Source organism: Cyrtonyx montezumae, unplaced genomic scaffold (assembly GCF_038088225.1).
Source record: "Cyrtonyx montezumae isolate F1298 unplaced genomic scaffold, pur_monq_1.0 scaffold_0, whole genome shotgun sequence".
In the NCBI taxonomy this organism is placed as follows: domain Eukaryota; kingdom Metazoa; phylum Chordata; class Aves; order Galliformes; family Odontophoridae; genus Cyrtonyx; species Cyrtonyx montezumae.
The window spans coordinates 34,193,432-34,221,284 of record NW_027071824.1 but is presented as its reverse complement, the minus strand read 5'-3'; the positions used below and the strand labels follow the sequence as shown (position 1 = coordinate 34,221,284).

The 27,853-nt window shown below is 42.5% G+C and overlaps 2 protein-coding genes across 5 annotated transcripts in view; both read right to left on the bottom strand.

Annotated features, from left to right (window-relative positions):
* The window catches only part of MTHFD1L (methylenetetrahydrofolate dehydrogenase (NADP+ dependent) 1 like), a 135,980-nt gene extending 114,851 nt beyond the window's left edge, over positions 1–21,129 (bottom strand). Inside the window, exons 1-10 of the mRNA XM_065732137.1 lie at positions 21,004–21,129; positions 19,975–20,059; positions 16,637–16,687; positions 16,507–16,560; positions 14,487–14,611; positions 13,454–13,554; positions 12,497–12,621; positions 5,913–6,024; positions 1,114–1,193; positions 332–429 (exon numbers count right to left, since the gene is read on the bottom strand). Coding sequence (XP_065588209.1) covers positions 332–429; positions 1,114–1,193; positions 5,913–6,024; positions 12,497–12,621; positions 13,454–13,554; positions 14,487–14,611; positions 16,507–16,560; positions 16,637–16,687; positions 19,975–20,059; positions 21,004–21,104 — 932 coding nt within the window. The 5' untranslated portion in view covers positions 21,105–21,129. The remainder of the gene's footprint in view (positions 1–331; positions 430–1,113; positions 1,194–5,912; positions 6,025–12,496; positions 12,622–13,453; positions 13,555–14,486; positions 14,612–16,506; positions 16,561–16,636; positions 16,688–19,974; positions 20,060–21,003) is intronic.
* Positions 21,130–22,808: 1,679 nt separating this feature from the next.
* The window catches only part of PLEKHG1 (pleckstrin homology and RhoGEF domain containing G1), a 521,486-nt gene continuing 516,441 nt past the window's right edge, over positions 22,809–27,853 (bottom strand). For all 4 annotated transcript variants that reach the window (XM_065732026.1, XM_065732045.1, XM_065732035.1 and 1 more), the window contains 2 exons: positions 26,085–27,759; positions 22,809–24,353 (listed from right to left, as the gene is read on the bottom strand). In XM_065732026.1, coding sequence (XP_065588098.1) covers positions 23,254–24,353; positions 26,085–27,759 — 2,775 coding nt within the window. In that variant the 3' untranslated portion in view covers positions 22,809–23,253. The remainder of the gene's footprint in view (positions 24,354–26,084; positions 27,760–27,853) is intronic.

Genomic DNA, 27,853 nt, shown 5'->3' with positions numbered 1-27,853 from the left:
AGTACTAGAACGTTTTATACCTTGTATTTCTGTTGATGTTCAACAAGGCTTTACCCTCCCTCCCTCAGTGAAACCTATCAGTTTTAGGTCTTCAAAAATAAAGGTTAGTAACAATACACATCATAAAAATAAATAGGAATCAGAAGACCATGGTCACAGGAAGGCATACAGCAAAAAGTGCAACATGTAGACAAAGGTAGGCATATTAGAAACTAGGTATGGGATATATTTAGGTTCACTGTCACATTTAACACTTGGCTGTTGTGTTTTTTGTTTTTTAAGAAGAAATTAAAAGAAACAAAAGAACAACAAAACCAAAACCACATATTACCTAGGCACTGGTGAGAGAGGCTGAAGCTTCAAGCAGCGGAGATCCCACTTCCTGAGCTGCTGGGATTGGATCCATTGCTCTGTATTTTTTACCATGTTCTGTTTTTAAACAAGAAATCAGCACACACTAGCTGTACCATAAATATTGAATACTAATTTCAAATGATGTCGAGAGTATGTCAAAATAACCTTTTAAGGCAAAAGCTAATTAAAAAAACAATTGAAATAATCGTTCCATCTCATGGCTTCAGGATGAAAGAAAAAACAACTGCTGCTCTATGACTGTGCCTTTGTTTGTTCAGATTTCAAAAGGAGACAACGCCATTAACACATAAGTCACAGAAAAAAAGATCCCTAACTAGAATAAAATCTTTGAGTGTCTAAACTGAGAATGGAAGATATTAATTGCTCACTGACTGACTCATGCTGCTTCCAAATAAAACAACGCATTTCTGGACCTTCTATCCATCACAGGACAAAAAAATGTGTGCAAGAATAAATAATCTTTGTGACCTTGGAAGAGCAAGTAACATTAGGTTACTGATAAAAGTGCTTCTGGCAAGCTTTACTACAGTCATCAGAGCTGTAACACGTTTGATTTTTAATGCAACTAAATGCAACAGGCATGACTCACCTCGACTGATTAAGAATTGCTATTAAAAGGAGAGGTAAGTAGGACTGTCAAAAGAGAAAAACAAACATGAAAAAACTGAAGTCGTGGAAGCAGTTTCTACAATTTACAGGAAGAGCACCAAGTTTTACCACATTTGAAGTTACACCAACCTGCATTCGAATTGCTACTGCAAGAGAACAAACTGCATTTTCAGTAGTATTGCTGTTTTTCTGATCATAGTTGTGTTTCCCTGTAACATAAGAATGTCATACAAACAAATTATGAGGCTTTTTGTGAGTGGGAACAAGTACACTTGAAGCTAACCCCAGACAAAGCAATTATGATGCTGATTTGAAAGGTAACAATACCACTGTCAAAATTATAGATAGCTTCTGCAATGCTTCAACCGAAATCAGTGGAAAGAGCTGATGCAGTGCAAAAACCAGAGAGCAACAGTATGCTCTGAACTGTATTTTGCAAGCCTACACATGCATATGACAAAACATATAATATAGAGGAAAAAGAAGATTGGGAACAAGAGAGATCAAATCCAGGGTCCAATTGGATTTGATGGGAAGGAAGGAGAGGGGAAAGCAAGGGGGGAAAAAAAAGGGAAAAAAAGCTTGACAGGTTTTTCGTTAAGCGCATTTTTAACAAAACACATACATGAGCATGGTAAAAATTGTCTTTTTTTTCCATATCTTCATTGTGAAAGAGAACAACAAAAAGACCTGAAAATCCTATACAGGACCATTAAAAAGCCCCTGAACAGCAAAAAGTTACCCTCGTGAACATTCTATTAAATGCATATAGTCTGCAGAGGCTGTACAATGCAGAGTGACTCCTACTTTAAAGACAGTTATGATTGTTTCTAATGGCAACATATTATACAATAGCCATACATCAGCTACCCTCACTAAACATACCATTTGTCATTTACCCAGAATCCTCCTTTTGGCTTGCACTTTTGCTGTTGCTTATTGACTTTTATCTAGATGCAGTTTCTCCAAGACAAAATTCACATCCCAGTCTCTATGGGTATTGCACAGCCCTTGCCTCATTCTGAAGGGCGTAAACATAATTACAATAAAAGACAATAATTGTACACTGACAGCATTGCCTCTCTCCTGTCGGAGAATTGGAGCACAAACCTTGATCTAGCCAAGCCCTCCCTGCCCTCACCCTGCCTGCAGCTACACAAAATGCCCGCCCCAGCTCAGAGCCACTTTCCCCATGGCAGCAGAGCTTGAGAGCATTGGGTTGGGCCCTGTAGGTACCCAGCAGTAGCGCTGCAGTATCAGCACTGAGAGGCAGCGGCTCACCTGCAGACACCCCCAGCCTTTCTAAGTGCACTGTCAGACCCTTCCTTAACCAGCTTTCCAGCAGACATTCACACTTTAGCACCAGAGCTAAGTGGGCAGTAAGAGGCCAGTCCTGACACTAAACCCAGAAAATATCTAAAAGCCCACTTTTTTGTATTAACACACTCTTAAAAAAAAAAATAATAGTAATTTCTGGAAATACATTCAGCTCAAGCACAGGAGTTTTACTGGAAGAACCCATCAGAGTCATAAGCTAAGCACTGCTGCCTTGAGACAGGGCTGGGAGAGCTGCCAGAGAGACAAATGAAGTAGGAAGAATGGAGTTCAAAATCTCTTTTCAGACAGCTGTGCTTTACAGAAACATCTCAACTTCGTGTTTTTTTGGCTTGATGTGATTTCTTTATCAGGACAAAACAAGCATGCATGTAAATACATATTGGCATTGGATGTTTCCCTTCAATAAAGTGCATCTCCCAGCCTGCCTACACTATGCACTTACCATACTAACACTAACCAGACAGAGTCAAGGTGAAGCCAGAGCATACAAGAGCTAAGAGGACAACCACAGGATTGGAATAGCTCATCCAGGATACATTTTCCAGATGGGAGCTGGGATAATGCTCTCTGCCTTGGATTTTGGCCAGAAGATCAGCTGAACTGCAGGCACTGTGCTCCCTCCTCTGCCTCACTCTGATGAAGGACCATCTACTGGCAGCACACAGCCATACAGGCAGGCAGATAGGATTAGAATGGAGAGGTGAGAAAAGGTCACATTTTCCCACTTAGATAATTAAACCACATGGGCTTGAGCTTTTTAGTGACCTTAATGGAGTTGGTCATCAATTCCCAAATAATCTTGGCTCTTTTTTGTTCAGAAACTCATTCTTCATTTCTACACATTCACAAATCAAGTATTTTCCTGCAAGAGGCACTAGATTCCATAATCCCATAATCATTAGCACAGCAGAATATTATGTTGTACTGCCAACAATTTTAGAATTGTGATCATTTTAAAACATCTGATCAAATTTTGTGTTTTTTATCTTAAAAGGAGAAAAATGCCATCATTTTGGAGAAAGCACTTTTAGATCTACTCTCCTGGCTTGCATCACTATAGCTACCTAATATAACCATATCCTTGCAAATTTAGGAGTGCTTTTGAAACATGCCCATGTGTTAAGTTACGTGGATAACTAGATGAGGTAGAAATCTATCCACCATTTAGCAATGATAAAAGTCACTTCACACCATTGTTGCTCCATACAGTACCTGTGACCCCAACACAAGCGTTGAGTTGGAGACTTCTAAAACAAAAGAAAACCTATAACAATTTCTGAGCATGCCAGCCAAACAGTTTTCACTATGCATTGAAAGTGAACAGTCACTTGTAAGAGTAAAGAGCCTTGGTTTCTCCAAGGCCATTACTCCAAAATATACTTTTAATAAATACCTTGCAATTAAACTAAGTGCATTCTTCCTGTCAGACAGACACCTGTGTTTCTTGTACTCATCCCAGCAAGTCCTCAGGCTAGCATTTCTAAAAGCTACCACAATGTGTTTTTGCTGTTGTTCCAGAGTTTCTCCAAGTTTTTGACAGTCTCAAAAGCATAAGCATAAAAGCAGATGAACATTTGGTACATAAGTTTAGTTTTAAACTATCTTTTTAATACCTCATACTACCTTCTCAAAGAAACACTGTACTTAACACAGATGACTGCTGCAACATGAAAAACACAAAAAGCTCCATTGGCACATGGTATTTTCTTTCCCACCTTGAGTTTTGCTCTGGTACACAAACATTTCAGATATTTTAACTCCATTATCCCAACAGCACATTTATTTTTTATTTTTTAGGGAAATACTGATATTATAAATGGCTCTACAGAGCAGATAGATCTTGAGACATAGGTATCTTAAAGCCACGTCAAGAGGTTACAAAGTGCAAATTTTGGGTCTGTGAAGGAAAGACCTAGGCTTCACTTGCAATGAAATGTGGCAACTGGGTATCAGGAAGCGAGACTTCCACCAGCAGCACACAGAGCCAGGGGAGTTCAGTCTCTAGCACTGCCCTCTCAGGCTACAAGGGCTTTACCCCATTCTGCTTTCACAGACCTGCAGCTTCTCCCCAAGTTGGACAACTCAGTGGATCCTGCTGAAAGGGACTGATGTGAGGAAGGGTCATTTCTTTTCATTCATATATTCATAGGTGTTGACTGCTCTACCTCCATTCCCTTTGTGCCTCTCCCTTTTTTTTTCCCCATTCCTACTTTATGAAAGAGCATTACACTCACAGATCAGATATCCATTAAGGTTACTGTGCTTCAAGTAGTTGCTCAACAGACCTCTGCAAATAACAATTATGTCCCACTGACCCTGTGCAAAAGAAGCAAGCACCAAAGAATCAAAGAGTCTCCTAATCACAACGCTAGCATATCTGACTTTCCTCCACTCCTCTTTGATATAAAAAAAACATTAATTATTTTTTGGAAAAGTTGTGCAGCATTAGTAAGGGATAAGGATTGGTGCACTCCCCCTCAGATCCCCATGAAGGTCAGGGCATGACTCTGGGAGAAGGAATGTCCAAATACCTTTGGATAGCTGCAGCATATGTTCAAATCAAGAGTATATCAACATGGACAACAAAAGGTATTTCTTGCTAAGGCCACTCTTTGGATGGGAACAGCAGCTGCCTTATTACAAACCTGGTCTTGCAGTAACTCACTAGAAGCGTCTGCTTAATTTGCCCTCAGGTAACATATCTAGTTTAACAATCATACAATTATTTCTCCTTGTTCTTATGACCATTTCTCCAGTTTTATATCAATAGACGTTAATAAGCTCACTGCACACCTGTGATTAGTTATTGTGCTTCGCTAGATTTATCACATTACCCATTTACTTCTTTATTTTTGTATTCTCTTACAACATAGTGCCATCAGGTCAAACAATCGAATTGGTATGTGTACTGTGAAAAACAGAAGATATCCAGAGACCCTTACAGTTGTTGAAGGAATTTTAAAGGAAATGCAATTTTAGCAGTGGAATATAATAATGTCAGGGAAGCTTTCTTAGTTTTGTTTCTAAGAAAATTCTGCAGCATTTCTCAATAGAAAACCTACACCTCCTCTACAACCAGTTTATATTAGAAGGAGTGGGTAAAGAGGATTCCAGACTTATTCTGTATGGGTAACAGCTGCAGGTGACATCTTGTCTGTTCTGAGATGCATGCTATTTCTCTAGATTCACCATTCTCTGCATTGCATTATACAAATACTCTTCCTATCTTGCTTTTTCCCTGTGCTCCAGCTGAGACAACAAAATTCAAAAGGTGACATGCTGTACAAACCAACGCTGAAATAACAGGTCATGCAATGACCTCTGAATGAATCCATGAGATCACTGCTTATTTAGCAGTCCTGGTGTGAAGAACCTATTCCAGTATCCCCTCCTTCACCTGACATCTTTTTCTTATTTACACATCAGAGATACATGCATTCATCCCTCCTGTACAAACACCCCCTGTCAAAGGCTCCCTCCCAAAGATGTAGATTTTAATCACAGTGTGTAGTCACCAATACACAACACACTCTTCTCAAAGGCTCACTGTACATCACTTGCAAGAACTGTTCACTTATAGCTTTGCTTACCTGACAGCAAGTCAGGAGGACAGTTGATGACGGTGGTTCCAGGTTTTAGCCAGCTCACAGGAACACTGTCAGGCTTCGGACTGCCAACTATCACCACATCTGTATGATTAAGCTATGAAAAGCCCAAAAAAGTATTTAATCTTAGAAGTACATTTTGGTACATGGAAAGTATTTTCAAATTACATAAACAACAAATGAATGTTTTGAGCAGAGTTTTTGTAAACAAAACCCAAACCGATGCCTGGATTCTTGCTACACGTTATATTTATGAAAAATAGCATTTAAAATTGTAAAAGAAGAAAGAAAAAGCACCTGTAAAATGAGGAAGGAGAGTCAGAGACGGCATCAATAACATTTTATGGGAATTATTCATTTTCAACAAACAAGCCCCATTGTTGTTCAAAGTACTGCCCAACAAAGAAATTTGGAGAGACTTAAGAAAAAGAACAACTGAAATACAGTAAGCAGGTAATTACAAAGAGTATAGTCAGCTTACCTGAAAGAAAAAACCTGGACAGCAATCAGAAAGACAAGATGACCTGATCTGCAAACATCAATGCTTTTGATGAAGACCGATTAAAGCTCCTTTTCCTTTCTCAGCTGTTTGCTAATCAGTGCCTCTGATTTAGTTCAACCTTACAGATGCTGGAGCAAAAATGCTTACTCAAAAATTCGTAGAATCAAAGAGATAAGTGCTTTTCCTCCCTGTTCTGAAACAGTGCTCTGTGATAATTATTGGAATCAACATGAGAAGAGATACCACCAGAGGCAGATGTATAAAGATCCACTCAAAACAGGAAATATAGGCACAGCACTGACCCAAAACACTGTATCAGAGAAAGAGATATTTTGGAAATTAAAAAAAAAAATGTAAATAAATGCCAACTGTCACAATCCCCTCAAACTACTCTGTGAACTGATTTGTGTCTGACAAGCATTCCAGCTTCTTTCTTGGCCAAAAGCGCTCTGATGCAACTCTGCCCAGCACTCTTGCCAAGAAAGAAAAGCTACAAATTCTATCAGGATAGCACGTTTTTGGCACAGCTGAGCACTCAGGAGGGGAACTGCATCGGAAAAGGCAGAAAGCTAAGAAAGCTCTGTCTCCTTAGAGGACACACGGATCGTCTAGCCCTCCTCAGAGATTCACATGTGGAAATACAGCCAAATGTGTGGGAGAAGGCTTGCTTGCTTGACAGATGACTAACACTACAAGCCAATTCAGGCTTCAACTAGAAGTCCAATGATTGCCTGCAAACACGTGGTCTCAACAGCCATTTAGCCTTATCCAAATTGCCTACACTTCTGTGTCTGCTGCAAGTATCAGCATACATGCCACTCCTAGGAGATCACATAAGTAGTAACACTTGACCAGCGTCAAGTCAAATTATAGTGTGGAATTTGCAAGCAAATTGGGATAAAATGACTCTGTACAATACTCTTGTGTACCAAGAGTACAAGAAGCAAGCAGCTGCTACCATAACAGCAACACAGAGAAAAACTGATTATCTCCAGGCACATGTATCCTGTATTTTTGTAGCAAAAATCTAATCCATGTTCTAGCAGTTATAGTTCATATACTGATGGTCAGGAACATCATTCCTTGCTAAGCCTCTGAGCTTCACACACAGTTTCACATCCTGAAGCTATGAACCACCTGAGAGCTGCTGCAACAAGAGAGAATCTTGATAAATTTTCATACAACATAGATCAATTCTATCATAACTATAGTGACAGAAAACAACTGACCAAACATTCATTTCTATGATTACGAATCATTATGTTCAAAAATGTTAACAGCTGAATATAAACAATTCTGTAGACAATGTTAACACACTGGATGACTGAAGTTGGTCATATTCATAAGTGCACTTAAAAAAATAGACAAATCCTCCACCTCATTGCCCTACCCTACTGTCTCCATAAAAAAAAATATCACAGGGCACAGAACAGTTGTCCTACAGGCTGAGAATGCACTGAGCTCACAGCCCTCCTCCAATGATTTCCTTGCCATAGAATCACAAAATCACTTGTGTTGCAAGGGACCCCTAAAGACCATCTAGTCCAACTCTCCTGCAATGTATAGAAACACCTACAGCTAGATCAGGTTGCTTAAAGAGTCATCCAGCCTATTTCCTCATTTCAAAAAATAAGTAAATATAAAGAAGAGGGGAAAAAAATAAAAAAAAGAGAAATATAAATTCAACTCTCTTGCTGTAAGCACATATTTCTATGTGCAAGTGTTTATAAAGTTAGTTGGAGAGTCTGTGAATTATATATATAACAAACACTTTATACATTTGTTGTTTTTTTTCCTCCCTTGGTGATTTCTTTTTTTCTTTTTTAAATGTCATCCAGAAACTTGTTTGACTGGAAGAATGGGTCCACTGGAAGTAAAACAGTTGCTTTAAGAATTTTGGATGTCCTTGGAAGAGATTCATCTCCATTGGGGCAATTTGATTTCCCTTGAAAGAAGTCATGTCCCTGCCCTTCCTTTTTTTTTTCCTCCCCTTTTTGCCATAACCTATTCTTTTGACTGCTCATAAATCACTAAAGCCTTGGGAGGCATGAGGAGGCTTTATCTCCTAAATCAGAAATAAATCACAGACATTAGAGATGGAAAAGACCTATGAAATCATCACATCCAACCTCCCTCACAAACATGCTGCGCAGTCTCCAGACAGAGGATGCATCTGATCGGAACCAGATGCATCAGGCAACTGTTGCCAGGAGGCTGAGGAGCTATTGACAGGTGGCCGCGGGGTGACCCGTCAGGCAGTGCTGCTGGTGGAAGTGCTGTGTCCCAGACCATGGCAAGCAGAACCACACAAAACCATTCCCAACGTACTAGGCAATGGGTTGGAAACAGAGTAAGGCAATACTCAAGTCATGTTCTGCCTTCTCACCAGTAAATATTGTTTCAGATGGGAAGAGCCATGCCAACAAATAGTCGGAAACCTTACCTCATAACAAAATACAGCTCTCTCTACCAAGATTTAAGTAGAAGCAGATTAAGAAGAACCACCCATTCCCAAGATAAATTAGCAAATGTTGAAGCAACAATGCAGACACTCAAGCCAAGTAGTTAATGATAATGGTAGAGAGTAACTGTACATTCCAGATAACTGAAAGACTAGGTAGTCATGAAGCCTGCACAAACATTTTGTTTTGGTGTTCTTTGCTTCTAAATAATTGCAATGATCCTACAAAATGATCCACTGTGCCTTACATGCTACTCTCTGTCTTACTCATAATGCCAATGTTTCTTCCTGTGAATATGATGCAGGAATTGAAAATGAAAGTAGAAGAACACACAAGAATAAAAGGCTACAAACTATTTAGCCTTGTTACCGAACACTGTGATTCTCAGCTTCCACGACTGACCTGCACAGGCATCCTGGCTGCAGCTGGAGGTACTAACTGGGTACATAGTGCCACCCACTCCCTTCTTCCCTATCAGTCCCTCTGCTGGGCACCTCTACTGCAGGCTGAAGTCTCTTCCTGTGAAGCATGATGTAGCATACTGCTATGGTGCATGCAAAGTTATGAAACAGAAAAACCCACTACACGTACAGCAATGTCATTAGAAACTCTGAGCAGCCTCTCATTCCTCTCCTTTCACAGGATCTGCATGGCCATTCTCATGCTCTGTCTTTTCACTCATATCTAGCAGCATGAAATGCATCTTTCTGCAACTACCAAGGCTCTTCATTTTATCAAAACTGTGAAAATAAGACAGTGAATGACAAAGAGATGTCAAACAATCTGAAGCTTAAGGGCTGGCCCTAAGAAAAAGGAGACTGCAGTCAACAGAGTTTCTTCCCAAACATGAGAAAGAAACTCCTACTCATTTACTCCAGCTGAACCCTGTCCTACTTCTCGACCAATCTTTTGTAAACAAGTTCTCTATTTCTAATTGCACCAATATACTAATTTTCAGTTCTTTAACAAGAAAACTTAAACTTTTTAATTCTAACACGATAAAAGATTAAGAACACCAGTTCTTATTCTTTGCCAGTAACAGTGAGTTTACTCTATTTTGTTGTTTAAAAAAAAAAAATGGAACTACCAAGTAAGAATCTTCTGAAAATATGTCACCAGATCATTTTTCAGGCTTCCTGCAGCAACTATACCTTGAAGAATTATTCATGCAAATCTCAGCAGAAGGCTAACATCTTACCTACATCCAACAAAATGCTCAATGCTTCACAAAGGGAACAATACTTGCTTAGAAAATGTATTACGTCATTAAGTTTGGGAATTGTGATTCAGTGCAAATGAGCATTGTCTGACAAACTAAGACACAAAAGATATATCTAGCCTTAAACTCCATTTTTCTTCTGCTTGTATGTACTGCAAAACAAGTGCAACTCAGTGAAAAGTTCATGCTCTTCACAAGTTCATTTCTCACTTTGAGAGTGAATTTATTACACTATCATACATCACGCCTATAAACAGCACAAAAAATGCTATTGCAGAAGCGTAACTTTCAGAGGAAGGAGCAGAAAAGTTCAACCACACCTGAAGTCAGCACAGAAAAATAAATCGTGAGTAAATTCTTCCAAGTCTTGGAAAAAATGTATTAGTTGATACAGACATTAGCTTAATTGAAATTCAATTAAAAAATTTTCAAGAGAAGAAACCTTGTCAGCCTTTAAACTGCTTTTGCTTAATTAGCGTACCAAAGCAAGAGAAGATAAACTTTTATCATCAGCTAATATCATGTTATCTAGCAGTGTCACACTGCAAACACAGGTTGCCACAAGGCAGCAGAGCCTAGCTGTTGTGTAAGAAATTGGTGCTTGGTTTTTGAGCGTCAAACTTCTGGGAGCGCTATACAGGACAACATCCCGTGCACACATTCAACATAACCTACAACCCAGAGTTAAAACTACAAGAGCCAGGCTGAGCAGTACACAGGGTTACTGGTGACACCATAGGCTTCACAGAATCACAGAGTTGTACGGGTTGGAAGGGACCTCTAGAGATCATCTAGTCCAAGCCCCTGACAGAGCAGCTCCCTAGCCCAGGTTGCACAGGTAAGCTTACAAATGAAGAAGAGGAAGGTAAGTTTCCCCAGAGCACTGCTGACAAGTTCCCCAGGCAAAGCAGATTCTCCTTTGCTGCCAAAAAATAAAATGAACTCAGGAAGACTGATGTGCAGAGCCTCCAGCTTCTTCCTACTTCACTCATATTCTGTTTCCCATCAGTGATTTGCTGTGAGAGGTGAGCTATGCGGAATGCCAAACAGCGAGGCTTGATGATGGGAAAGCATCTGGAAGGGAGGAAACAGACCTTTCTCCAGCAGGAAGACAGCACAGCAACTGTGTTCAGGTCCAAGCCTTTTGCCATGACCCAGCAGAATTACCTCTGGTACCCCAGCACTTCCCAATCCAGCACAAAGCAGTTCTCAAACCCAATAAGAATGACAAACATCATCACACTTCCATCTTGGAGAGGAGCATACATTTCCTAAGCCTTGTCAGTCACTCAAAGCACAGAAATGAGACAAGTTTAACAAAAACACCAGCAGCTGTGAAAACACGGCGTTGCCAAAAGACTTTCAAACTGTCACAGCTGTTCTCGGGTGCTTCCTCCTCCTGGCTTTGGGCTCCAGCCCACCGGCCAGACACCATCACATTGAGTTGGCTGCCACCGTGTGGCCTGCACTGTGCAATGCGAGGTGACAGTCACGGCGTGGAACAGAGACAGCACATCCCCAGCTACATGAAACTTGGGACTGGGACAAAATGGAAAAATCAGCAGGAAGCTGGATCAATTTAGAAACTGCTGATAAAAGCTCTGCAAAAAGCAACCAGCAGTGTGAAGCATATGAAATCCTTTGAATTCAATCCCGTGAACTTCTTAAATCCCCTTATAAGTCTCTTCAAAGATGAAGAGAAGGTCCCGAAACCCCTTGCCACTGAAAGAGGCAGCTGAAAGATCTTCAGAGAACAGATCTGAAAGACAACTCAAAGCAAGCGATTCCATACAGATGACAAAGATGCAGTCAAGCAGACTCTAGTGATAGGACAAGAGGTAACAGCCTTCTGTTGTGCCAGGGGAGGTTCAGGTTGGATATTAGGACAAATATCTTCTCAGAAAGAGCGGTAAGGTATTAGAATAAGCTGCCCAGGAAGGTGGTGTTGTCATATCTGGAGGTGATCAAGAAAGACGTGAATGTAGCATTGAGGGACACTTACTGTGGTGGTAGGTTGGCAGTTGGACTGGGTGATCTCAGTGGTATTTTCTAACCTCGAGGACAGTATTGTTCTATGATTCTCTCTTGCAGAGACAGAAAGAAGGGAAATCTGCACACAGCTGTTTCAAGCTGTAACCTTGCATTCTTCCTCTCACAGCTACAAGGACTCAATAAAAAGATTACAGCAGCCGCAATATATATTTTCCAGTACAAGTGCCTGCCTGTCGGAGTACTGTTTTTGAACAAGCAGGGAGAAGCCACTCTAGCCAATGAGGGCTGGCTGCCAGCACGCTCCAGTGCCATAGTGGTATAACAGGAGGGGAAATCTTACCTCCCCAGGGAGCTTGTACAGCTCAGTGTCTGAGGGATGCCAGAGAGATCTCACCTTGCTCTGCAGCCCAGGTGACTTCCAATGGCAGCTGGTGGTGGTGGCTCCCCGCCTCTGCAGCAGGCATTGCAAGGAGGACCCCAAGGCCCCACTGATACCCACCAGCAGTACTGTCTTCCCATCTGCAGGACAAGCACAAGGTGTTTCAGCATGCAACTGGCACCAAGCCCCACCAACCCACATGCAGCATTCATCTGATACCCCCAGGACCAGGTAGCAAACCACATCCTCACACAATAGCTCCACGCTTCCCCTTCAGCCACAGCATGAAAGGCAACTTGAAGCCCAGGGAGCTATACAAACCACAGGTTGTTTCCTTAGGACTCTCCAATTCCAGTAAGCAAATACTGCCCTTTTGGTGCACTGCCATTTTATTTTCACACATCCTTCCACTCATATTTGTTACAAAGTACACTCGACCACATGTTTACAGTTCTGTTACATAAATCCTTGTCTCAACAATGCTGATTGCCATGAGGCTATTTCTGAAACATTGCCTCGAACCAACATCGTCCTCACAAGCTGCAAAGCCACCAGTTTAAATCTGCCTTTTCATGGCTAGCACTTATAGTATCCAACCCAAAACAAAGGATCCACTCAGCAGCTATTCACAGGCAGACTTCAAATGCTCACACTAATCAAAATTGGCACATAAAATCCCTGGTAATGTTTACATCCAAAATATTTTATGTTTTTGTAGACTCAGATGTCTCAGGTGGCTTCAGTGAGCTTGAATGTAATGCAGATGGCAGGTAATCTTAGCCTAATTTTCCCAAACTGTAGAACCACAACCTATTTCTACCAATATTACATGCAGATCTCACTGAGGTTCTTCACTGGAAGAAAACAGATATGTTCCAGATGGGAAAACAAAACAAATCAGAAAATAAAACATGGTGAGAATGCTAAGATTATAGCTATAATTAATACTGTAGTCATGATAGAACAACTCACCCAGCTCTTCAAGAAGCTCCATCACAGCACCAGCTGTAGGAGAAACCAAATAGTCGCAGTCTTCTCCACGTAACAAACGTCCCAGGTTTACATCAGATAACCTGCAGCGGGAAAGAATAGCAATAAAAAAAAGTTTGCGTGATGTAAATCCTCAGTGAAGCCTGTACCATGAATAATCCCAAGAGCAAACACATCTCATATAAGTAAATCATTCAACAGCCATGTTACATGGCTAATTTGCACCATCCTGCATGCCTACTAGATGCTAGGCTTCAAGAGACCAGAAAGCGGCCCACGAGTGGGAACAAGATACACGAGCACACCACACACACACAGCTCTCTGCTATGTGGTGAGTTACAAGTGGCCTGAGGAGCAAAACACTACAGTGACTCCCTGCTCCAGCAAAGCTGCGTTGGAGTAAGGCCTCCTTCTGGGATGACACAGGCTGCTGAGAAGACAAAGCATTTCTGCTCGAGTGTTACTGTTAACCTCCAGCAGGAAAGTCAACTAATTTGCAAGATGCTCAGATTTTTCCCAAAATGGTGACCTAGAAATCTATGTATCTCCAGGGAGCAGTGCAACTCAAGACTGACTGGAAAGTTGTGCTAGTGTGTTCAAACCATTACAGCTTGCTCTCCCACCAGGAGAAAGTGCTGTAAGAAAACTGAGACCTATCCTGCAACTTTTTCCATCAGTCCCTCTCGCAAATATTCTGGGATTCGTGTTCAGGACAACTGTGTGACTATCATTTGCATTACTCAATCACTGAAGTACCTTAACTAAGTAGTATCTGTATACAAAAAAAAAAAAAATTGTTTCTTTGAAAAGATAATGCCCTGAATATATAGCATATAAAGATTTAAAAGGTAATGATCAGTGTGACTCCAGAAAAAGACTGTGAATAGATTCAGTTGCTCCTTTTATCACCACTCAATAACACAGCTGGACACTTTGACTGAGGAATCCATTAGTGAAATGCATTGGGGAAAATTGATTTTTACAAAGAATTCAGCCCCTCAGTGGTTCACTTACCCATCCACATCCTTCTCAGGTTTCACAGCATTTAATATCTTACTGGTATACAAGCTTTCTGGGAGGTCAAGGGCAAGACCCTGCACATTGGGATCCTCATTAAGCCTCAAGATTTCACTGACAATCTAGGAAGTCAATAAAAAGCATAAGAATCAGTATAACAGACAATGGAAGAATCTAATTTACAAGGGGATAAAACCTTTTTTTTAATAACATGTTTATGGCTACCTTTGCTTCCCCTACATACCACTGCTACTTTTGAATGAATAAAAGTAATAACCTGCTTCCACTGTTCTGTTTCTACAGTTTACCAAATTAAGTCACCCTGGCTCTATCACAAACATTTTACAAAGCCAACATACTATGTGACATTAAGCTGCTAATAATATTTTGTCCTTCGCCACTAAAAACCTCAGCAAAAGCTCAACACAGTAATGGCTTTAAAGGATGCTTTTAGAAATAAGAATTATTGATTAAAATGTAGTTCAAAATAGGAGCGGTTTTTGTCCCAACAAAGACCACGTATGAAAAGCCATCACGTTAAAAGAACCACTATTTGAACAGAAGAGCAGAGAGAAAATCCATTTTATTACAACAGCTTACACTGCTACTGATTTTCCTCATCAAAAGCACCCTGATCCTAAGACCTGACATTGATCTTACAAAGAACTGTCACTTTGAAAAGGCGTTGCACAAATAAATATGAACTTCAGGTACTGAACCAAATGCGAGTTCAAACCTTTCACAGTTGGTCAAGTTCAACATCTTACCCTGCATTAACTGCCCTTGATTGCTTCATATTACCTGCTGAACAGGGGGGTTGGACTAGAGGATCTTCAGACATCCCCTCAAACCCCTTCAATTTTGTGATATCTAAAGTACAATACTGACTCCTGCGTTTTTCTGTAGTGGTCAGATTGTAAAAGCATCATTACAGCAAGTAAACAAGTGAGGTAAGCAAGCTTAACAACTTTGTTAACAGTAGCTTACCACAAGTGAAAAAAATACCTTGTTTTCCCACTTACTTACATAGTTCAGACACTTCCTAAGATGTTACCCCGAAGTAAAAGCAACTGCTGCTCTATACTCATTAAATTCCACCTATTTCCCACCATTATTGAACAGATAAACTCATAACAATGTCTATTTGATCTTCATTTCAAAAGCCCAGCTTTCTTACATGGCTCTCCAACTAAACATTCCCCTCAAAAGAATAACAGAAAGTGGAAAGTTCCTCTTAATATATGGGGAAGCCTCTTTTGAGATCACAGTGCAAGACTGTAACATTTTAAAAACAAAGTGTACCAAATACAAAACAGTACTCAAAATCCACAGGTATATAGCACTATTAAATCTCCCGGGCACAAGAAGGCCAGATGGGAAAATAGGCATCTTTTACTGTAAACTCCTTTGCTCTTCTTACTATCAGAGACCTCAAGACTGTACCTATTAGTATAGTTTGCTATATTTAGAACATACTTGATGCAAGCACTGTACCTTCAAGCTAATGCCTTAACAAGGTAAGAAGGAAGCTCTTTAGTGATTTGGGATGGATAAATTTTTGTAATGAATACTTTAAGCATTTCAAGATCAATAAACAGTAAAAACAATTCAGCTCCCTGTCACCACTCCAAATCGGTTAATCTCTAATTTCCCCCAAGTAAAACCTGGGCAAGAATCAAGAACTCCAGAAATAGATTTAAGGTCACAGGAGTGGCCATAGGAGATAGGATGTTACGTGAAAGCCCTAGCCCAGATTTGCCACCAATACAAAAGACACCCAGTCCATGAAACTACAAAGGGATTCTGTAGTTAAATACCAGACACAAAAACAAAACACGATTGACTATTCTGCCTCAGGTTTCCTTGGAACACCAACTGCTCAAGAGTGACACTTGCCATGTAAAACCGCCCCAGTTCTCATTTGAGTTAACAGAGACCCATTGGAGGTGCTAAACAATGTCATAAACTTGTATTTATTGTTGACAAAAACAAAAACAAGAAGAGTGCTTCAGGTTACCTCATCTTTGCTGCTGTCTTCAGGGAGACAGATGTGAATTACACGTAGACCAACCTGCCAAAAGAAAACATGACAATTACCAAAGACAGGTAGCTCATGACTGATAGCAAGCATGTCAGCTAAAGCTTACCTCTTCAGCAAAGTTCTTGTTTATATCTTGAACCAAAGGAACATTACGTGCCTTGAGGAACAAACCAGAAACAAAGTTTTAAAATAATAAATTTACATTTGAGAAACATCAGTGCACTAATACACAGGTCTACACAAGAAACATAGTGAGAATATCTGTGTTCACTAGTATTACAACAACAACTGTTGTAAAAAACAAGGTTACCCAGCAAGTCTTGATTAGTTTTAGAGTTTGCCAGTATTAGCCTGGCTTTTATAGTTGTGAGCATTCATTTGTTTACCTTAAGTTTACCATCTGACAACAGTGCCAGTCTGTATCTGAAGATACCATTCTCTGTCCAGTCACATAACAAAGACATGGGCAATGGCAATACTTAGCATTTTCTACATTGTCTACTCAACACTGGATTGCCTCACCACCAAGACCAACACAAATCATGATCACCACACATTACAGTGAGTTCTGTCAGACAGAAGCAGATGATACCAGCTCCTTCTCCTAGTTAACCGTCAGACACTGCCCCATTATAGAAGTGTCCTGGGCAGATGCCCCATCTGGGAGAAGCTCCATTTCACCCAGCAGTCACCCTACTCTGAGGTCTCCACAATTATTTGCATTGTATTTATTATGTTTCTTTTTTGCTTACCACTTACTCTCAGATTTTAGGTTTTTCAGATACTTTTGCATATCACAATAAATGAGGATTTAATATTCAGAACCAGAGACTTCCTAATAACAGAACACCAAGGCTTCCACAAATGCCAGGAGCTTTGATAAGAACAAACAAGCAAAACTTTCATTCTCAGAACCAAATGATTTCATATAAAATCTATCTTCTAATTCAGACAACAGAACTGCAATAACTGTTTTTAAAGGGTTCATTACAATTCCATTCACACTTTCTGTGTAGTTTTTTTTCTCACGATTTCCTCAGTGACAATGATTTCCCATCACTGTCAGGTCATTCACTTGGCACTGGTTTAAGCTGTGGTGGGTATCACACAGAATTATTTTGGTTCAAATCCGTAATATTTCACTGACCCCAAAAAAGGTTGAAAAATGAAAAACCAAAAACGAAAAAAAATAATTCAAAACCAGCAGGATTTAAAATGGATACTGACATCCTCCAGCTCCCTCCCTGAGCTTGGTACTGCCTGTATCCCTGGCACAACACTGCCACTCCTCTCCCACTCCTCAGAACTGATGTCTAGAGATGAGGGACACTGCACGGAGAACCCTGGTGAATCTAATGGCAAGGCAAGGAAAGCAGAGTGTGTTAAGGACAGCACTCCAACTGCTCCCTTATGCTGGAACTTCTAGAATTGCATCCCCACAACAGTGGTCTGACCAACAGGACTGGGAGTGTGACTGCAATTCAGCCACACCTGTCTCACCACCGTGAGAGCTCCCCCCACGCAGAAGTCCCTAAACCAGTCTGATCCCACCACAACCTGCAGAGTATGGTGAGGCCAAGCTGACAACCAGCGTAGGCAGAGCAGTCTGGCAGTACACAGCTGATAGTCACAGGGAAACAGCTCCAGCAGCACACAGGATCCTGATGCCAGATATTATATTCACAGAATCACAGGAGTTAGAAAGGATCTCATGAGACAACTGAGTCCAACCCCCCTCCTAAAGCAGGTACCCTACAACAGGTCGCACAGGTAGGGGCCCACGTGGGTCTTGAATATCTCCATAGAAAAAGACTCCACAGCCTCTCTGGGCTGAGAACTTCAATAAAATTAAGTAGCAGACAAGTTTTTGTTATTCCTGCGGCACAGCTTCTACTCAGTTTCAAGGTGGATTACAAGAAATGCTGGTACTAACCACAAAGCCAATCAGGTTCAGGTGGCTTGAGAAAAAAAGAAGAAGGTATCTAAAGGCACTTCCAGAGCAGGTTCAGTGTGAAACTCCACATTGCTCTAGTGAATTAGCAGTATGCAGTGCCAGCTGCAAACAACTGGATCAAGGGGTTATCTCACTGTCATCTATGCTCCTCTGGCTGCAATGTGTCACTTGGACAGCAGTAGAGACCTTAGTGCTCTGCCCATGTTGCCCACTAAAGCAGAGTACTATCAGTAGACTGAAACAAACCTTCTTGAGTACAAATAGAGCAAATACACACATACACAGAGCTCTACTTCCGCCACTGCAGCAAGGCTAGAGCTAGTGTCTGTTAATTGGAGAACACCTGAGGGGTGAATTTCATCCAGAAGGACTGAGGTCTCCATATGTTATACAGACCTCTAATAACACAGATCAGGTGGGGTAAATGGGAACCACAGGAATATATGCTTAAAGCACATTAGCGATCCAAACTGAAACACAGACCTTGATACATCCTAGATTATAACATAAATGAGATTTTCCCATTTCTAGTACAAAAAAAGACAGAGATCTCCTGGAAAGAGTCAGGCAGAGGGCCACAAAGATGATAAAGGGTGTGGAACATCTCCCTTATGAGGAAAGGCTGAGCGACCTGGGTCTATTAAGCCTTGAAAAAACACAACTCAAAGGGAATCTGATCCACATCTATAAATACCTAAGAAGTGGGAGGCAAAGGGATGAGCTTGGACACTTCTCAGCAGCATGTGGTGATGAGGGGAAATGGTCACAAACTGAAGCATAGTAAGTTCCACACAAATGTGTGTGGGAACTTCTTCCCAGTGCAGTGACAGAGCAGTGGCACAGCTGCACAGAGAGGTGGTGGAGTCTCCTTCTCTGGAGACGTTCCAGACCCGCCTGGACGCCTACCTGTGCTACCTGGGCTAGGGAGCTGCTTTGGCAGGGGGTTGGACTCAGTTATCTCTAGAGGTCCCTTCCAACCCTTACGATTCTGTGAGATGGAACTTCTTCTCTCCTCACACAATGCTCCATCACACCTAATACTGTTGTCCCTTCCCAGGTGCCAGCACAAAACACTTCCACAGAGAGGGGAGCTCAGTGCTACTCCTCTCCTCACTGTGAAGAGCTGTAGGCCACCATAAGGCTTTTGCCCTGGCCACTGACACTGGTGGGCAGGAAGACAGGGCTTTCCCCTGCCTGGGCAGGGTTACATCAGGAGAGAGCAGACAGAGAGTCCCTGGTTCTAAGGCCCATCAATACTATTTGCAGAATTGCAACAGCTTCAAGCAAAACAAATGTTGAGAAATACTGCTTTGACTTTAAAACCACTCATCAATTCTCTTAGACAACGTGAGAGAAAACACTCCCTCAGTCTCCAAGCTGAAGGGGTTACCTGCTGCCACCATTTTGCTTGAAAAACAGGGTTACTTCCTGCATCACACATTGCACTGAAAGAAATCTGTTACCACCAGCCCCATGTAAGTAGTTGTTACCTGAATAATGGCAAGTGTTGGTTCAAGCTGTGGGTGTTCTCTTTTCAGAAAGGCCAAAGACTTTCTTGCATTCTCAGTGATTTTGCTGCAACACAACAACACAGGCACATCTCTAGCAGAAGAATTCAATCAAACACGAAACCCTTCTACCATCAGTCAGTGGAAACCTCCATTAGTCAGCAGCACAGACAAAATGCTTGGGCACATGCATTTTCAATCGCCAGAATCACCATATATTGTGAAAGACAGCATTTGGCAGCATGTTACAGAAAACCTGAACAGACTGAAGTACCTTCCTTTTCACCTGTGTGCATCAGTGCTCTGATATGCCCTAAACTTCACAGCCGTGCTATGCTCATCAAGTTCATCTGTCTGCACAGAAAGGAACCACCGCTCCACATCATCTCGGGATCCGGTGAGGTCCTCCACGTCCTCGGCTCGGGGCTGATTGAGCAGAACTCCCTAGACACCGCCAGCCGTAACGTTGCCATTTTCCGGACGCTGCTCAGAGCAGCAGACAGACAGAGGAGCACTGTTTGCTGCTCCACTTCTTGGAAGAACCGGCAGAAGCCGCAGCCAGGCACTGGGAAGGCTTTCTGGAAAACATCCCCGAGCGAGCTGCCCTGGGTTCTGCTCCGTTACCTCCTGCACGTAGGAAGCGGGGACAGGAGACGTCGCAGAGAACGGGAAATCCCCGTTTACCTCAGCTAGCTGGGCGTTTCACTACCCTCATCCCTCCTTGCAGAAGCCGGACGCTAATAAATCGCCCCAGCTGAGCTTCAGCGGCCACATGGCGGGGAGGAGGAGGGCTCACACATCCACGTGCACATCCCCATGCGCAGCCTCACCTGCACCATCCCAACACAAAACCCCCTCAGCAGAGCCAACGCAAACCATCCCTCCCCCCCAAGCACACACACACACACACACACACACACACACACACACATTTCTTTTTCTTCTTCCTCCCCCTCCTCCTCCTCCCGCTGTTGCATCAGCCGGCACCTCCTCCCCATGTGCTCCGCTTACCGTGCCTCGGAGCCGCTCGCCGCCGGCCGCCCGCTCAGCGCCCGCTGCGGTGCGGAGACGAAGGGCAGCGGGAAGCAGAACCTCAGCACTCCGCTCCTCATCCTCCTGCGGGTTGCGGGCTGGTTGCGGAGCCGGGGCGGGGAGCGGGGCAAGGGGCGGGCGGGGCGAGCATCTCGCCCCGCCCGCCCCTTGCCCCGCTCCCCGCCCCGGCGGAGCCCCGCTCGCTTGTGCCCTCCCCCGAAAGAAAAGAACCGCAGCTCGTTGCATACTCCACGTTTATTACAAATAGTTATGAAATGGTCCCTGGGAGACAAGTTACACGCTGGTACACCTCCCTTTTTCCTTTTCCCTTCCCCCAGCTGCACCCGTAGCACGAGGTGCGAGTTCCAAACAAGCTAGAGGCGCGGGGGCAAAGAAAGCACAGATGTAACTTCTATGGGTATTTACAATACTTTACAAGCTCTATTAAATAAATACGGGCTCCACTACTTCTCGGCAGCCTAATTCTGTACAACGCTAATTTTTTCGGGCTGGCTGCGGTCCCATCTGTGCCGAGCATCACTGCTGCTGGTTTGGATAAGTTGGTACATGCAACTAGTGACCAACCAATGAACCTGGTAAATAATTTAACCCATTCTAAGAAATTCAAGTCCTTAAATCTTATTCTACAATTAGCTGTACAACGATAGCTTTGGGTTTTGCTCATGATAACCAATGCAGTAAATAGGCGGCAGGTCTGGGAGCGCAGTAACTGAGGGGAGCGATACGTGGTTAATAAAAACAGTACTTCAGCTCCTTTATATACTGATATGTGTAACTTGGTACTGGCTTTATCTGCATCATCTGAAGAACATAAGCACCAAAACAGAATGACAGTTACACAGAAGGGTCAGTGTAGACATACTGAGGCTTTCCCCATGGTACAGTATTTTCAAGTAACAGAATCCAAAGCTGTGCAACAACAACGACAAAGCAGAATAAATGTGCATCATACTGGAGAGTCTATTCATGCTGTAAATGGGAACACTCACTCTGTACGTTATTTGCAAAAGAATGGAATATGTTCTCATGTTTCAGCTACTTGTATTACAGAGACACTGAATTACACTCAGCACTGGCTGCTTCCAAAGATGCCTCCTTCACCCCACACCCTGCCCTGGAGCTTCATGCCCTGGGGGAAGCAACCTGTGCCTCAACCAGCACTACCGCAGAAACAGCTTGCAGCCTGAGCTCAGTATGCTTCACTCAAGCACACCTGACAAGTCCCATTCTCTCTCAGGGTTACTAACTTTGGGGTGTGAGCAACCTGCAGGTCACCATGTACCATATGCACTTGGCCAACCCCACAAGCAGTGGCTTTCCACTGCTGGGCTCTGATTTTGCCTGCATGTCCCAGACACTACAGACACAAAGCCAGCACTCAGCCTACCCATGTTTTCTCAAGCAGCAGAGTTCCCTTCTGCTGTTTCAAATACCCTCTGGGGACAAGGCCTCACACTGACAGATTCACATAAGAAGCTGCCACTGCCTGCCCTCTGCCAACTGTGCAATCCCAGCAAGTAGAAAGTCTCAGCTATCTGTACCTCTCATAAGCACTAGCACTAGGTTCTGTTTAAAACATAAAAAGTCTGCTCTAAATCAAGACAACATATTTGGTATCTCATGTATTGGTCCTGTAGACTTGGAATCTCTCTTCTGAAAAGTAATGTGCAGCAGGTTTGTGCGACTGCACACGCAACGTGGCGGTGTCATTACCAGAACCTGGATTAGAAGACTGCACACCTACAGAGGCAGCTGCTCAGCTGGATGCAGCCATGTTCAACCAGAGTCATCACACAGACATTGTGAGGACAGACCTGGTCACAGCTCAGAAGTTCAAATGCTAAGGTCCCCATGTGGTAACATGGCTTAAGAATCAAACAGTGTCAAACCTGGGTTAGACAGTTAAAAAACAAACAAACAAAAAAAAAAGGGTATCACACTTAGCACAAAACTGAGCTGTGCAGCAGAAAGATACAGAGGCTCCATATGGGATCCTAAGTTCACCTGTGTTATGGAGAGAGACAGCAGACAGTGCACACATGGCCTTTTAACTTCCAGGACTCTAAACCATTAAAAAAATCTATTTACAATATTACTGTGATACAATGCCTGATAGTGTAATGATATGGAAATACATGATGCCAGTACTGATTGTCCCAGTATATACTCTTCACGTTAAGGCAGTACAGCTAGAGATCACTGAAAGCATCAAGCAAAGCTACTGGAACTAAGACACTGAAATTTCTCCCGTAAAGACTGGACAATATTTTGCTGGTTGGGAGATGGCACTCTCCACAGGTAGTCATTCAGTTTATCTGAATCACTGTATGCAGTCAGATACGGGGTAAGCGTGTGTTTGCTGCCAGTGGGCTTTGCAGGAGTACAAGACACAGTTTTGCCACAGAGAGTTTCAGGAGCAGTGTCCGTGTTGTGCAATTTAGGATCTGGTTTCCTTGTCTGGTTCTGAGAAGCCTCCAGATCAGACCCCTCATCTTCAGACCTTATTTCAACATAGTCATCATCATCCCCTTCCCCCTCTTCAGTGTCTTTGAAATTAGAAAAATAGTTCTGAGTTGCCATCTGTGCAGTCAGAGGGGAGGGCCTGTTTACTCTCAGGACTTTTTGAGAATCCTGCAAAATCATATCCGAATAGTTCTCAGGGATCTGCTTTCTCATATCAGGCCCTGTACAGGCTGAAGCAATACCTAGTGCTTGATGGTTATTGAGTCGGAAGTTCCGATTGGAATGAAGCATTTTCTTGTCTGTTTCATTAGGATATACAATTGATTCTCCAGATCTATTGACCACAATCGAAGAAGATGACTGTGACCTACTGTATGCCTGTGGTTTGATACTGCTTACTCTTCTCCCAAGGGAGTTATAGATGTGATCTTGGTGTAAATTTTCTTTGTTAGGTTGGCTGATAATTGCACTCCACCTCTGCGCCGGGACATGCAAGCGGTTAGAAATCTGAAGGGAAGGCACTGAGCAGGCTGATGGCAGCTGCCTGGAGTTGCTTTTTGTCACTGCTTCCACATATGAGCTCTTGGACTTTGTGTCTTGGGATTCCGGCCATGGAGAAAAGTCAGCCAGCTCACCATTGCTGTAGGTAGAGTGCAAAAGCCAATCCTCTGCTCTGGAGCACTCACCAGTGACCTGGGCACAAGGAACAGAGGTAGCCAGGGGCGTGGAAAACCTCACGGCTGAGGGCTCCTGAGGGCTGTCCCAGGCTTCCTTTTGGACCTTGGGTGAGCTGTCTCTGAAGACAATCTGGTCATAAAGCTGGGAGTATTCAGCTATCCTGGCCCCTAGGGAAGAGAAAGGTTTTAACCGAGACACAGCAAACCATCCCAGTCGCACAAAAATTTAAAGATCCCAAAACACTTTGTATCAGTTATAGAAGAAAACAAAAGACTTACAAAAAGCTACTGTTAAATTTGAAACTGTTTCATCCTCCAGTATTTTCAAGCAACTAGAGTGTTAAGTTTTCACCTTAAAAGACAGTGGTTTCACCCTTCCAAACGTGAATCCTACCAAATAAGACACAGGCTTAGTTGCCCTACCTTGGAAAGGGAGAGCTTAGTGGAGCTGGAAGCCCTTCCCAACCTCTTACCCTCATTGCAAGTCTGCATCTTCCATTCTGAAATATAGTTTGATCAGACCACTGTTTTACATAGCTGTGATTGCAGCCTGTCAACTACCTTGAAGTTTGCCTTATAAACACAACCCATCCAGCTAAATGCAGAAAAGCATGTGAGAAAGCATGAAAGAACGCAATTATCATTTCTTTTCCCGTGTTATTTTTACACTGGGGAAAGACAGGAAGACCTGCTTGATTGCTCTTCCTCTTCCTTTCCCTCCTTATCCCCCGAGAGCAAAGGGAGGAGGAGAGGGGACAGTGACATCATGTGGAAGAGCTGAAGAGGGAGAGAGGATTTTGCATCAGAGAGACGCCAGAGGGAGCAGGTTCACAGATGCTTGCATGCTATATCAGTGCAAGGAAACACTGCTGGGCTTCCCTAGAGGTGATGATGAAGCCAATGATATCTCACTGAGAGAAACCATTAGTAGGAAATGGTCAAAGGCATTTTAAGTACTACTGAAATTTGGTTCAATACTGTATTTTGGGATGCTTTTTCAAATACACAATCTTAGAATTTTCCCCAGTGCTTAGATCTTGAACAATTCTGCCAGCATGACTCGGTGTATGGTGCTCTAATATTTACTACAACAGGCCTAACTGTGGCCAAGCACCACAGACAGCACCACAGGATAAAGGAAACACAGTTCCAATTACATACTCTTTCATGACAAAATGGAAAAGAACTTTCTGAAATGGCCTGGTAAATAGGACATTTAGAGACTTTTATAAAGACAACGACACTAGTGTGTGGAGTCCACTGGCTCCATGTCTCCAATTTGTTTCAACTGAACACGGACAAAAATAACTCCAAAACTCTTGCATATCCATTACATTGCATATTCATTAGAAAGAACAAGACCAACCTTCTTGTCTGATCCCATTCCTTATGCTTATAAGTGTGGTATGGATGTTACCTGAGCAAGTCTACTTGATTTATTAAGGCAAATCTTCACACTTTTTTATTCAAAATGAATCACTCTATTAAAAAAAATAGATTACGCTATAAAAGGAAATAAATGTGGGCTGCTGTTTGTAGGTTTTGGTTGTCTTTTTGTTTGTTTCCTTTTTTTTGTTTTGTAATGAGGCCAATGATGCTTCAGGCATGATTTCTATCCCCAGCCTAAGCTGAGCCTTTCCCTCCTGCCAATACCCCACTATCTCTTCCCAATTCCCAAACTCACAATACCAAATCAAGTAATGGCAAGAATTTATTGAGATATAAAGGACTACTCGCATCAGAAGCAGTCACAGGAAATTCCTTTCAGACGTAACACCAAAAATGCAGTACTGACGTTCAGCTAATAAAATAAGGAAGATTCTATCCTCCGATTCAGCACACAAATTTCACTGTAAGTACCTAAAGAAGTAAATCTGTACAGAAATATCTTTTACATACCGATAGCAGGGCCACCTTGTTTCTTCTCCTCCAGAATAGCAGCAAGATCTTTGTGCTTCAGTTTCTGTTGTCTGCTAGCTGGCTGTTCCTGCTCTGGAGTTTTAACTTTCAAAAGCTGGTTAGCTTTCTTAATTTTCTGACTGTACTGCCTTGCCATCATAAAAACTCTGTTCTTTGTTTTATCCACAATAGCTAAGTCATTTTCCATGCACTCTGTATGCGCACTGGACAGAATACTATTGGCAGATTCATATGGGCTATCTACAAATGGCACCTCACTGGAGAAGGAAGATCTGTTCAGACTTGCTAAAGAGCTTTCCTGGCATGCCATGGTGTCTTCAAGCTTGAGACTAGCTTCGCTTATGGTGGCAGCCCTGGGTTTCACAGTTTTAGGGAAAATAGGAGTTTCTGGAAGAGAAAGAGTAGACAATGAGTACTCTACATCTTTACTCAGTTCAGGTGTACTACCAGCATGCAGCCTTTCCTGCATGTCATCTTTGCAAACAGGAAAGGCTGCAAGATGCCGATCTCTTGTCTTTTCCTGATTCTTCTTAATGTAGTTTTCCAGGTCATTCCAGATCTCGTCTACTTCCTCTGAGAGTTTATCTGCTGCAGACTTATGGGATAGAGAGTCAGAATTGGAAGAGCTATCTACTAAGCTCAAATAGTCATTGTCAACAGGAAGACGATGGTAAGGACTCTCATCTTCACTGAACTGGAGACTCTCTTCAGAAACAAACTGCTGTAGATTGTCAGAACATGTCAAGTCTTTTTCCAGGCGCAGAAAACTCTGCTTTTTAGAGCATTTTAAGGGATCATGTTTAAAATTCAATAGTGCTGTTTCTGGAAGCACTATGGTGTCATAGATGTTATCTTCAACAATCCTGAGCTCATCCAAACTTGAAGTAGGTGCTTCTCTACCAAGTCGGATCTCATCCCTGCTAGCATGAAGGGAGGCTCTGCTTTGATTTGTTGTCTTCTTTTTGGAGGGTGAATTTAGGCTGCTTCTGTTTTCCTCCTCATAAAGAGAGTCTCTAGCAGATCTCTGGGGGCCATGGTGTGCTTCCTCCCTTCTTGTCAGACCCATCAGCTTCAAGTCTTCATAGCTTATGTTGTCATACACATGTTCAATATCATCAATGGTCAGCTCCTCTGAAGATTCAGGATATGCATTCATACTGCTCACCTCTGTTCTTTTTACATCCCTTCGAGAACTGCGCTCACTGATTTTACACCTGGTGCTGGTCGGACACAAATTACTCTCACCAGCACTACTGGCCCTTCGAACAATTTTGTGACGATTGGAGCTGGGAGTTTCATTTTGATGCGCTACCCCCAGGTGCCAGCTGCATGGCCGATCAGAGGGACCCCTCCTTTCTCCACTAACAGCAGAACCAGTGTTGGATGTAGACATCGATGGCATAAACATCTGATAATCATCATCATCGTCTTCATTCTCATAAGGCGGACGCCGGCTGGGAAACAATGCCTGCCTGATTTGGTGGTCAGTCCAGATGTTTCTGACAGAAGTGGATCCCCCCAGAATATTCATTATCAGTGAGTTGTTCTGGGGTGTGTTGAACTGTCTGGGTGACTGCAACTGTCTGGCTGAGCAGGAAAATGGGACATCGGTATTTAGCTGGCTTGACTCTTCATCTGAAGGGTCCTTGGAGCTCTGTGGAGATTTGAAATATGCAGGTAATGTTAATCTTTCCCCAACCATAATACAAAGATTCCCTCTGTTCACAGAACTTTCACATTATCAGGGT